The sequence below is a fragment of the Tursiops truncatus genome, chromosome 21 (genome assembly GCF_011762595.2).
Source record: "Tursiops truncatus isolate mTurTru1 chromosome 21, mTurTru1.mat.Y, whole genome shotgun sequence".
Taxonomy (NCBI): Eukaryota; Metazoa; Chordata; class Mammalia; order Artiodactyla; family Delphinidae; genus Tursiops; species Tursiops truncatus.
In genome coordinates, this window is record NC_047054.1 from 27564950 (window position 1) to 27578811 (window position 13862).

Sequence of the window (13862 nt, forward strand, 5' to 3'; positions counted from 1 at the left end):
TGAGGGGAATTTTATTGCCAAATTCATTGGTCCAAAAGAACTAATGTACCACCTTTGGGGCACAGCAGAGTGGAACTCAGCCTGGTTTCAACTGCCTGTATCTTTTCCTTTTGGGTTTCCCACACCAGCTTCCTTTCACTTGAAAGCACAGGGGGGCAATAGGCAGAGGTGACATTATGGCAAGCATCTTTTGCTTAATCTTTAGGAAATGAAACAGACTTGCTTTATCCTGAAAGCTGCTCTCTGCTGTTGAGTACCCAGTGAGGATGAAGTTTGGGGATGAAAGCTTGAGGAATGGACCAAATGCTTATGCTGTGGTCCAGTTACCGCTGTCCAGTATAAATGGCTTTTCTCTTCTATTTGCATTTAAAGAACCATAGGGAGGGTTGGTTTTGGTCACATAAGAGGCTTTCATTAAATGAGACAATTACGATGATAGCGGGGATATTAATTTTTTTTTCATTATGACTATGTTTCAGTTCCCTATTTGGTACTATACAGTAGGACTATGCACCGTCCTTGTATTGATGTCTCCCAATTTATTATAGGCAGTTTAACTTAGTTTTCACCTTCTATGCTGCCAACCTACCAGGAAGATATTTTTCAAATATGCTTTTTTTTAAAAAAAAAAGTTGACTTAGATATAAATGGCAACAGCTTATAGAATATAAACATACTTGCTGCCTGAATGTTACAGGTGCAAGTGCTCCCTTGTACTTGGAAGTGCTGGGTGACATCCTAAATTCTGCATGAAAGTATGGCATGTACCTGGGATGAGGCGTCTTCTTGTGCTAAGGATGTTAGGCTGCAGTGCAGATGTGGTCCCCTGCTAGGTTTTATTACAGAGGAAATTCATTCTCACCATTAGTTACAAAGAAGAGCTTACAGCTTTCAAATAGGCATGTCAGCCCCCTGGTAGCATGGCTCTGAGTAACTAAGATAAAAGCTTTGTTATCTGGAATTCAGAATGAAAGGGAGTCCCTTATAGGCCACACATAGTCAGACAGAACTAAGACCCTAAGCAGGCAGACTCCAGCTTTAAGCTCGCACGTGCCCTTGGTAGCTCTTCCTGCGTGCAGGTCCCCAGGGCTCCGATAGAGTCTCAGACCTATGCCCCGTCCTGTTACTGTTATCTAATCTTTTTGTTAACTGACTGAGGATTTAGATGTTACTATTCCCTAAGACATTTGTATTTGAATACTGCTTTCAAGTACTAAAGAAAGGGTGGTATCTTTCAATTCACACTGGCCACCTAGACACCTTTCCTTTCCATAACATGAGCCCTGCACTGCAACAGTATATAAGGACTTATATGGCAGAATTTTATCATGGTCCTCAATTTTCTCTTCCTCTTTGTACCCAAAAAAGAAAACAGATGGCACAATAACTATTTCCAGAAATTCTCGAAATAACCTAATTTTCGTTATTAGTTTAATGTGGCCATTCATTTGAAGATGTATTTTGAAAACTGAGATTCTATATAAAAATTTGGTGGTTGACCCATATACACCATTATAAGTTGGCCTCTGTCTAGCTAGTGAAATTGCTAAAGATTCATGTTCCCAATTCTGCCCTGGCTTCCGCATAAAAGAATGGAATTTTAATTGGGCTGGGGGCAGCGCAGATAAGGAAGTCTCAGAAAGAAGAAATTAATCATAGTAATAAAACAACTCCTCAGGGGCTCAGGTGAATAGAAAGCATGTAGGCTCAAGAAAACGAAATTAAGCTTAATTAACTATTGCTACTCAATGAATTTACACGGATAAATCTATTCAGCGGTCTTAGCATGTGGTTTTTTAGTTCATCTGGACTTTTTCAGTGAGCGTTCCAAAGAAAAAGATGGAGTCACTGAGTCTGCAGGACTTAGGACAAATAAACTGAAGACACAGGATGATTCTAAAGTAAATTCTTTAAATTTAGAGAGTAAATAACCTTATGTACACAGTATGCAGCATCTTTATGAACCACAAAAAAATAAATCTTATTTTTCAGAATTACCTCAGTCGATCAGAATTTGAAAAGGCTATGACAAAAGATTCAGTGCATAAAGAAGTAACACTATGAAGCGTCTAAGGCAAGCATAATAAACATCTACTTCTTTAAACATTTTCCAAAGAGAAAGGAAAAAATTGTTTTGTTTTGAGCCATCCACCGGAATTTCAAGATGACTGCTTTTGCCAAATGTTCTTTATTCATTTCAAAAAACATAATAATAATCAAAGACTCAGGAAATCAACTATTGCTATGAATTCTACTTTCTAGTATTAACAATGTTCCCTGAATTGTGGATGCATTTACCTGCTGGTGTCCAAATGCACCAGCATTATTATGAAGAGAAATGGGTCACACAGATTGGGATCAAAATAATTTCAAAAGGGAGGTATGGAGAGAACCAAATGGATATAGGGTATGCCAATTTTCAAAAACATCATAATGCATTTGCACACATGTAAGCAGTAAAATAACCCAACTGTGTTTGAGAAATAGCCTATAGCATTAGCACTTTAGTGTCTTTTGTCTATTAATTCTTCTGGTGTAGACAAGTGTAGTTTGATAGGATGTCTGTTTATCACAAAGCTGACTGAATCATTTTTAATAAGGCTGATATGCTCCTACGTGTATTTACTAACATTAAGTGGAATTTGGGATTTGTGTGTGTTGCCGAGTGTACTTGTATAAATTCAGAGCATCAATCTGGAACGTGCTTTGGGGAGCACATTTCACTTGCTACAGTATGTTCAGAGAACCGTGCCAAGGGAGAGTTCTATTTCTGCCTCTTTCTTGCCTCTTTAGCTTCCTGTTGGCCTGGGTGCCTAGTCTACAAATCAGGGCGTTTGCAGGACTTCTCAGAACCAAGTGGCTGGCAAGAGTCATCCTCCAGCTCTTCTCTTCTTCTTCTAGGCAGGTGCACTTAAAACACCTTCACACTGCAACTGGATTCATGAATATTTTGAATAGCATGTTGGGACAAGGATTCATCACAACCTCCAAAACATAGTCTGTATGCCTCTCCTCAAGTTTTGTTTTTGCATTTTCATGCCCAGATCTTCTTCTCATGTCCTGAAATGTCAAAGCTCCCCAAATGATACCAAGGATAAAGGTCTCAGAGTGCTTGGGGCAGGACATGTAGCTTGAGGACCCAGCAACGTTCACCCTCTAGGTGCTTATTTTCAGATGCAGCACAAAATGAAAGTTCAATCTCATCTTCTCTGAAATTGCTAGTATGTCTGGAAATCTAGTTTGGGTTATAAGACAACATGGAACGTGGTCAGCACCATGACCTAGGTGCTAAATCTGGCCCAACACCTGCTTTTCTATAGCCCCAGAGCTAGAACGGTTTCAGGAGGATAAACAAAACAAGAGTGATATATGTGGTGTGACATGTGAAAAGTGTATGACATTCAAATTTCAGTGTCTCTAAATAAAGTTTTATTGGAACACAGACATGCACATTCACTTATGTATTGTCTATGGCCATTTCACACTACCATGGCAAAGTTGAGTAGCTGCTACAGAGACCAGATGTGGCCCCTACGGTCAAAAATACTTGCTGTCTGGAACTTTAAAGAAAGAGTTTGTCAACCCCTGGTATAGAATAAAGGGTAGCTTTGGGGTTAATAGGATCACAAGGATCTAGTCACTCCAACAGACACTAGTCCATTGTGGTTCAGTAGGAAATACAAAATATAAACCTTCAATACTATGAGAAATCTCTGCTTCTTTTTGTTGTGCTTGCCAGCATTATTTTTCTTTTGAAATGACCATGGAGAGCATAAAGAATTATTTCCCCACTCCAGGAAACAATGTGTGTCCATGGTCTATTCTCATAAATTACATGGAAAGACATTATCACACAGCCCACCCAGAATCCGCTCACACACCTCTCAGTTTTTGCCTCTTTCTCAGCTATTCCTCCCGTTTGTATTCTGCCTGCACACTGGTTGGGGCGCACCGATCTATTTACAGACCAGGAGATACAGCAACGTCCCCCCAAAACAGCTCCCTACAGCTAGAAGGAAGTGGCAGCATTCAAAACAACGTTTTGAATAAAAGGAACGAGGATCTCTTCAACTACAGAAGCAACATTTGCTTTGCCATTTCTATTAGTGGAGAAATAAATAACCGTATTTGATTCGAAGGCCAGCTATGGAGAGGGCGGCGAAGGGGAGAAGGAGGGAAAGATAAAAGGAAAAGAAACTGGAGAGAATAGTTTTAAGCTGGCCTTCTCCCTCTCTCAATTAAAGATTCAGACGCAGTGGAAAGCATATATCATACCCTGATGTTTGTGCTATCTGGCAACCAACTAGCTTTAAGTAGTGTCGTAAGACCTTTGAATAAAATAGCACTTTATTCACTCAGAATTACTATGTGTGTATGTTGCTTGTGAATGATAACGTGCCCTTAAAAGCTTGTCTTCTCTTCCACTTGCTCTTGGCTACATGAGTCTGCTTTGTGATTATATGCCGAGTCTGGTGATACAAAGTTGTACCATCCTCAAAATGGGCAATTCTTGGTCGACTCTGGAAAACCTTTCAACTCATCAGAATTTTACCAGAGGTGACATTTCTATCCCTGCTGCAAAAGTACCTGTGAAAAGCTGTGACCTTTTAATCCTTTGTGTTGTCTCAATCTTCATCAGAGCAAAGTTATTGTCCAAAGGGTTATCATTTGTTTTCACTGAAGATCCCATATCATCTGAAACAAGCTCCTAGCAATCAACTACTCAGCTGATGGATATGGAATAAATACCTGTCATAGTATTATAAGTGCTGTTGTAGAATCAGAAAATGATTAGCTATGACCCTTCTCTTTCAGGTGTCTGCAGTCACACTGAGAAGGCAGAGGTCACACACATGGAATATATAAGCATTTTACTCACATGAAAATTTAAGCAGAAGCGTAAAAAGAGTTGAGAAAAGAAATAAATTACTTTGAGAGGACATGAGAATTATCTACAATCCAGGCATTGTAGGAGTATAGGATCTTGATAAACAGAGGGGAAAGAGGGAAAGTGGGCATTTCCTAGTGAACAGAATACACTAGATGAAAGCAAGAACAAAGTATTACCTAAGTCAGTGTTCATGGCTCAAAGGAGAAAAGAATATTGAGGGAAAAATATATATATATATTACCAGAGCTAGTTTGATGCCAGACCAAGGCAGGCACTGAAAACAAGTGGAGTAGATATGATGATTTATGAAATAGAATGCAAGGTATAGTAGAGAGTTTGGAGAAATAAAGAGCCGTAAGGCTTCTGCTAGAATTCAGTCGTAAAATGATAGAGCATAAATTAAATACAAATAGTATGAATGGAGAGGAAGAGTGAAGCTGATGAGTTTGTCAAAAAGAAACAAAGAGAAGACTCAGAAATAAATGTCCTAGTGTGAGAGATTAGAAGGATGGTTGTAATTACTGGGATATTTGTTATAGTTAGAATGGAGGCCAATGGATTCCTGATGCCCCAAGTCTGAGGAAGTGGAAAGCTATATCTAACTGGAGCAGTCCCAAGGTCATCCAAAGATCTGTGACTAGCTCATTATTAACCTATAAAACAGGAGATGCCGACTTAGACACTGTCCACTTGGAGCTGATAAGTACTCCATTTAGTATACGAACCCAAGAAGACACAGATAAAATTTTCACAGCCCTTAGGTTTACTATGAGAGACATAAAGAGGGGTCAGATATTTTGGGGAAAAAAAAAAAGGAATGAGTTATATCATCACATAAGCTAATGAAGTAGAGCTTTTCAAGAGGGTGTTCAAGAGAGAAACACACGTACATGTACACACACACAACTCAAGGAAAGTGAGGACTAAAAGAGACATGGAGGATTAAGAAGGTCATTGGTAACCCTCCAAAGTACAGTTTCAGTTTAGCGTTGGGATACAAACTGGACTGTCCCCAGACCTGCGTTCGTGGAGCTCTTTATTCCTATTTTAATAATATCTGTTCCAATTCATTTTTAATTCCCTTATAGTGATTTGTATTTGTTCCTTTATTTCTATTTTTGTCATTTCGTTTATTTAACTCTCTGTCCAGGAATTTATCTTATTTTGCTACACAAAGTAGCCCGTCTGCTGTCATTCTGAACCTGTGGGAAGCTCGTCATCAGCACGATGGTGACCTTGACTCCCTGGCCTGTGCCCTTGAAGAGATTGGGAGGACACACACGAAACTCTCGAACATTAAGGAATCCCAGCTGGATGAAGCCGACTTCAGCTACAGCAGGCAAAATGGACTCTAGTCCACTTCCTCTCATGAGAGAATGATGGCCAACTTCGGGACATTTGCTTTACAGGGGGAAGAAAGAGGCGGTTTCTGCCCAGTGGCACTTGGGGAATTCAGCCTTCATTTACAATCAGTGAGCATCCCTGATTGAAGAAATTGCATTTTATATAGGTAAAATATGTTCATGGGGAAAAGTACAAGCTCTCTTAAATATGTGTGTCTCCTCTGAAGCCACACTCAGGTTCACAGTTGAGGAACTTCTCAGATTTGGAGTGGCAAGGATAAAAGCGAGGGGGTATCTAGATAAAAGTAACTGTGGGAAAAGATGAGCTACAGCAAAGCTGGGAAGGCAGAGCTTCAATAAGTGCATGTTTTGCAACAGATTTTTAATGATGTGCCCCAAAGTACCAGCTGATTCTGGCACCAGATTGTCTGAGTTTTCTACCAACTGGCATCCGGGATGCCAGCAATCATTGTCAACTGGCTTTTAGAAGTGAAACACGGTTGCCAACCCATCTGCAGGACTTCAACAACGTCAAGGAGGGCATTTAGAATTTCGAATCTGAGTACACCACACCAGCACCAATTCCCTATCTATCCTAGCCACTTAATGGAAACAAGATCAAGAGGTAGAGAGATCACAAGCTAGCTCTAGCAGCGTACCTACCCCTCCTTCATTTTCTCCAAGGACCAAATCTATCCACATTCTTTCTTCCCCTTCCTTATGAATTACACTAGGGGGAAAGTTTCAAGGAGCATAGACTTTTCAATATGGAAATTTCTTATTTTCTAACTCAAAGCAGGACCATCTCTATTCCCAGCTAAGCCACTCAAATTGCAAGAACTATCAGAACACAGCTTATCATACAGATTCAGAGACAAGGGAGGTCAAATCAGGTCCAAGGAAACATGAACTGCAGATGCCTTAGGCCTCAACTAAGCTGTTATTCTAGGATGCAGATGTTGATTTAGTTCCCCAGCGCAGTTGTTACGAAGGGATTAGGGGGTTTACTGTCCTTCACAATCCACTTCTTGAATTTTCTAGCCTTTTGGTACTATGTTATCACAGAATCTCTCCATGGGGCTATAGGTCATCCTCCTTTTGCCTCTTGGGAAATTAGCCGATGGTCTTTGCTCTAAATGATATCCGAGTACATAGACCTGAGGGATACCTCTACCACAATGTCTGAGAAACCAAATGCATTGTTCAAGGAGTCTTCAAGCTCTGATAATTCAACCTCACCAAGCATGCTTTCTTTCCAGGACCATTAATATATTGTTTTACATTTTAAATGAGAGGCAGTGATACTGTGGAGAATTGAAATCTGCAGATAATACACAACCCCCATCTTAACACTTCACTCCATCTTTTTTCCTATTTAATCATTTTTGACAGGATGTCCTGGTAGACTACAGATGAACAGATTTACTCCTGAATATCTTCTGGTGGATGTTTTAATTAGCTGTCCAGAATCAGGACAACCAAAGTCAAGGACCTCGATTAACCACAAGGTTGATTAGCTACTTAGAGGTTGGCCCCATTAGAATAAATACAGTCAGGGAATGGGGGAGGTAGGGAGTACTTGGCAGTAGGGATGTGATCCACTTTTGAAACAATGTTTTTGTAGATCCCATGTTTAAAAAAATGTTGTGAATCTCCACCTAAGTGAAAAAGACTTAAAATAGGTTGAATTTATGACATCCTGGGTAAGGCATTGAAGAAGTAACTCTTGAATGTGTTGGCCATTCTCTCTAATGAATGTGTGGTATAGAAGGTCCCCTGTAATCGATGGAAGGCTTTGCTGCATGAAATTCAAAAAGCATCTTGCTTTTCTCAGGAACCAAAGGCATATTAAAGTCCTCTTAGAACTGTTGAGCATATTTTCAAAATACCATAACTAGATCAGGAAAATACCCTTTTTGCTAGTATACTCAACTTGTTTATTCCTTCCAGGGAGCAAAAGACAGAAAGCATCAAAGTGTTAATCATCTAACATAATGATGGGATATAATTTCTGAGATAGAAGTGGAAGTAGATGGTCATCCACCCAAAATAAACCAGAGGGTTGATTGGCATGGGTGGTATGCAGAAAGAATCTGCATTAAACTGTTATAATGAATAGGAACTTATAGAAAGTACAGTGTGGAGCACATGTTGTTTGTTGTCCATCTTGGAGGATTTTTGTTTTAAACATCCTATCCTTTTTTCCTCTTCCCTTCTAATTGGCCTTATAATTGTTTTTATCTATTCTGTGAATCCACACAGATCTTTTTTAGATTTTTGATATATTTTTAATATTTTAAAACAGATGAAAAACGTTAAAGTTTCCCCTAGATTCTATCTAGATTATTTTAAGATAAGAATTTATTATCAATCCCTGACTGTCTAGAATTTCCTCCCATGTGTTTATTCTTTTTTTTTTTTGGCCTGGGTTTTATAAATAAATGCACTTGATCACCATATCACTTTGAGTGATAAAGGAAGCATAGGAACGTGAGTCATCTCGGATTTCAGCCCAAGGTTCAAATCCATCTTTCAGTCCATTGTTTCCTCTTTACATTTCTCCTACTTATTTCTGCTAGGACCATACGTAGGATTTCTGTAGGTTTTCTACAGTTTGAGATTCTATGGCCATTGCATGTCAGGATTATGCAGTATTTTACAAAAGGATTCCAAAGAGAACCCATGTTTTTGAGATTTACAGACCAAGGTGTGTGTGTGTGTGTGTGTGTGTGTGTGTGCGAGGGTGGAGGGCAGGGAGCATGAAACTGCAGATCAGATAGACTTAGCTGGCACTTGAACTTGTGGTTACTCACTGTAACCTAAACCCTGGTTCAATTTTAATATTTTCATATCACAACACAAATGCCTCTCTTGAAAGAGATTTACTTACTCATCAGCCCAAGCGCTTACTTTCGAAGTCTTATTGTCCTAGTGCAAAATGAAAAAAGAAATTAAAGGTGGTCTTTCATACTTGGTAGGTTACTTCAAATTTTTACAGAATAGCCCACTTAATGCCAAATCTTTCAATCCTCAGAAGCACTTAAGTCTAATAGTCCTGCTTTAAACATGACTTAAAAGGATGCCACCAAAATGTTGCACTTCCCAGCTTAACCAGACTGCAGTCTCTAAAGTTAATTTATAGTTTTTACGGCGTCGCTTGTGCAGTCCTCCTAGTTTACATTAAAACTCCTTTAAGCCAAAAGGAAGCTCACGCTATGGATTTAAAGGCAAACTTCCCTTACCGGCGCAGGAAGTCTCATAAAATTCAGGTGTACTGCCACAAAAATTTTAAGGGTCTTTTTGTAAGAGATGAATAGGAATTGACACAGTTCTCCTTAAGGAGGGGAACTTCTCTCTCTTTTTTTGTTATTTTTATCTTCAGCTGCAGGTGTTCTCCTTTGCCACACCCCTTGTCATTTTCCTTTCAGTTGACTTTGAGAGAGGATGTGAAATCCAATCACTAAAACAGGGTTCTCTTTGGATTAAAAGTTCTGGATTTATTGCAGCTGTTTCCCTTGATAGAAATTCTCAACATCTGGATTGATAAGCAAAGGCAGAATGTTAAAAAGATAGTTGGTTGAAGATGGTATTCTCCACTTGCCAAACGTCTGGCCAATCTACCTGTGAATTTCAAAACATTACAGAATCTTTTGATGTGCTTTTGGTTTTCCTTTTTGGCCATTTTCTCTTCAATTTCTTAGTCCCTCTGTAAAGGTGTTGAGTCAGATGTGTTGAAGGTGAAGGTCTCTCGAGGGTCTTTGTTCCAGAGCCCTGAAGGTCACAGGAACCGTGAAGGAGCTGAGAAACGTGCTTTTCCAGCCCACTGTGTGGCTCATTTTCATTACGTTTCCTCATGAAACACTGCAGAGTTCTGAATCCTTGGTAACTCCCATTGACTGGACTAGGCGTGACATCTACAGCAAATGGGAGAACAAAATATACTGTCCTACAGATAGTGACACATTTTATTATCCCTCTGGTGTTAGTTACCATAGCACTGTATTTGCAAAATCGCTGCTTTAGCCAAACGCTGAATGGCCACCGTTTCCGCCGTTTCCACTGTTTCGTCTGCATAGAATTTTCCTGAACTACAAGCAAAAGTGTATTTCGTCAAATGTCACAAAGTGAAAATGTTACTAATCTTAGACGTGTTGCATATTTTGTGTTTTTACTTTCCAAACTCTTTCAAAAGCTGCAGTTATAAAGCTGTTTGGCTGTGTTGACAGCATGTGGTGTTTTTTGCAAAAGTAATTCTAGGAGAGCCAGTGTCTACCATGGACTTTTCACATCCCCAGCTCCGGTCTCATCAACAAAATCGAGATGACAATTTGTATGCTGTGATTTTTTTCAAAAGAGAAAAGGGGATGGAAATCAGACCTGGCCGTTAGTCACTAGTGTGTAGTACTGTGATCTGAAGTAGGAAATTTAACTCACATAGAATAATTGTGGTTTTTGAAGCAGCTACTTTGATTTTTCCTTCTTCTGTGAAGATCATGGATTTGGAATGTCTTCACGAGGTGGATTTAAGACAGTAACACTAAGCTCTAAGTCTTAGAACCCACCCTCCATCTGAACCCAAAGATGAAAAAGGCAGTAAGCTTCAATGTTTAAGCCTAAGCTTAAAAATGTCCTCCCCCATCCCTATTATTGAGTTCAGCAAGGGGTACTTTTTTCTCCCCCAAAAAAAGTTGAATTAGAAAATACATAACTAAATTTGGTAATGTAGTTCTTTGCATGAATGGAAATGTGTGATAAATAATTTTACAAAAGGCATGATTACAGTGAAAATGTCCTTTTGCTTCAAACTGTGCTCACCCCAAAAGTATTTCCCTATCTCAAGCATTACTTACATCCAAAATGGACAAATTATACAATTCCATTAAAATTGGATATATAGGATAGAAACTTGACTGTGATTCTATTGAATCATGATATTTGAGGGGAGTTTGTAAGCAGAATATCATGCCTGCTGTCCCATTACTGGAACAGATATTGCAATCAGAAATAGATCTAATAATTCTAATATCCCTCCATTAGCAGCTCTGATGATACTGAAGGGAGATTCACCCCTTCCCAGGAGGCTTCCATTTAAGCCTTAACAGAGGGTGACTAAAATATTTCAATCAGAAACACCTTCCAAGGCCCGCCCTAGATGATGCTGGCCACTCCCATTCAAAACTTCTCTATAAGAAGGTGGGAAACACTCCATCTGTGGGAATTAATTTTCCAGTAAGGAAAACAGTTTTCTCCCTTTCTAAATTGGAATAAAGACTGACTTAACATTTCCCATTCTTCAGAATTGTACCTAATTGGTGCATGCAATCCAGTAAGTCTCGACCTAGAAATACTGCAAATATAAGCAGTTAGAGGAAAACTGGCTGATTCTCCTGACCCAAACTCTATATATATATATATATATATATATATATATATATATATATGAGTAATGGTTTATCTCCATTTCTGTATGGAAGAATTTTAAAAACAGACTTCATTTTGTTCTTTTTATTTTGGGAAAGTGTGTGTGTGTGTGTGTGTGTGTGTGTGTGTGTGTCTCGGGGATGGGGAGGGTAGCTCTTTCAAGTGACTCATATCTCAAACCCATTCCACTCTCAACTTTCATTTGATGTGTTCAAAGCCGAAAAAAAAAAAAAGCAGAACTGAATACTTAATTTGACATGAAGCTGAAGGAGTGAACAAGCCAGAGGAGAGAGTTTGAATAAAGCATGGCCTTGGCTTCATACCACACTTTTTGTGCCTTGTATTATCAATGTAAATTCTGAATGTTGTACAGTAAATACTTGGATGGACTTCTTAGAAAAGGCTGCACTGGCTTCTTTTTCAGCACATGTACATATCTATAAATATATATACATATATATTTGGTAATGCCAAACAGCTGTGTTATATTGTATTGAACAAAAATGGACGGTTTGGATGTTTTATGTAGAGTTTGCAAAAAACTGGATGATGACAGACTTTTCGAGATAAATGTACAGACATAAATTACTGCATATCAGTTATTTATGAATAAAGAGTCTTTTATTGACATTTTAGGATACTCCAAGAGTGGAACTTTGAACTGCCAATGAGGATCCCCTCTACACACCTCCTGCCACAGTCAGCCAGGGGCTGGAATGCCCTTCACATCAAGGTCAATTTCCTAATACCTGCTATATATTGAACCTAATTTCTCCTTCTGTCCTCAAGAAGGAGTTTAAAATGAGGCAAATGGAAGCAAAGATGAGATGATTTTTTTTTTTGAGATGATCTTCTAAATATTCCTACTCCACTCCAATGCACACACATACCACTATCCTTGGGATATAGTTTAATATACTCTGAGATACCCGCCGTACCATAACTGGGATACCATTCATCTTTTTCCTCAAAATGCCTGCATTATTTTTACAGACACTCTAGAAAGTGTTCTGCCTCTCCATGGGAAAAGGTTAAGAAAACAAGTACAGTGCTGCACATTTCAAATACATCTTCACAGACCGAATCTGTTTTGAATGGTTTTTAAAATGCCAGAAGTTCCCGAGAATTCAATCGTAACTACTTACAACTCGTTGGAGCCATTTTCAACAGTATGATTTACTAGAAGATGGTTTCTCATCTGCTTCAACTAGTTGGTTATCAATGAAAAGGTCAAAAGTTGGCTTAAACCAAGTGTTTTCCAAATTTGGTTTTTTAAACCATTTTCACAGAAAGGTAACAGTTTTTTTCCCCAAGTTGGAAATCTACAGAATAAAATATCATTCTCTACTCTAGATTCTGAACACCTTTATGTGTATGATCGATCTACTGGATATGATGGAGCTCTAAGAGGGGAGGAGTACAGGCAACATTTCCTCAGCTTTTGGGGGATCATCTGATGGGACTTAGGAATGGGTATGAATATTCACAGAGTGGCTGTGAGTGGTTTCAACTGTTCTTTCTGACCATTTTAAGGTAGGCAGCGCTTTCAAGCTGATTAAAATGTATTTAAGTTACTGACAGAATGTTAAGTGATTCTAATTAACTTACTAGGTAAATTAGTATGATGAGGCAGAACCACACCAAAAATTTCAGAATTACTTGTATCATTAGAGCAAATAAATCCAATTTGAGTTGGTCAGAACAAGTTTTAACTAGATGGAGGCTGTGGGCTGGCATACAGATCCGGATATAACTAGCTCATCCTGATGAAAACTTAACAGATAAGCTTCAACCTGTAATAAACTGTTCAAAATAATTTTTAAAAATTATAAAAATGTTTCATCTAGTTAAGAACTAATTCTGAGTGGATTTAAGCTACTTTGGGCTAATCTAGGTTTGTTTGATGTAGCCAATATTCATTTGTTAGAATTTGATCAAACTTACTCTGATAGGGGTTACTCATTCATTTAAAAAATATTTAGCATTTTCTATAGATAACAGAGTCCACGATCAAATTCTCACTCTACCAGTAGCATTTGATATCAAGCAAGACACTTGGCATTTCTACTTTATAATACAGGGATGATAATAGAAGTTTAGATTCTTTCCAAAGTCTGAATATTAAATGAGAGGAAAAAAATACATGTAAAGCCCTTAGCGCACTACATAATAGTAAGCAACCAATGAGAGTTAGGTTTTGTGTTATT

The 13862-nt window shown here is 38.6% G+C and overlaps 1 protein-coding gene across 1 annotated transcript in view; it reads left to right on the forward strand.

The window, feature by feature from the left end:
• UNC5D (unc-5 netrin receptor D) overlaps positions 1-11634 on the forward strand; it is a 607834-nt gene extending 596200 nt beyond the window's left edge. Inside the window, exon 17 of the mRNA XM_019921243.3 lies at positions 6042-11634. Coding sequence (XP_019776802.1) covers positions 6042-6246 — 205 coding nt within the window. The 3' untranslated portion in view covers positions 6247-11634. The remainder of the gene's footprint in view (positions 1-6041) is intronic.
• Positions 11635-13862: the final 2228 nt, after the last annotated feature.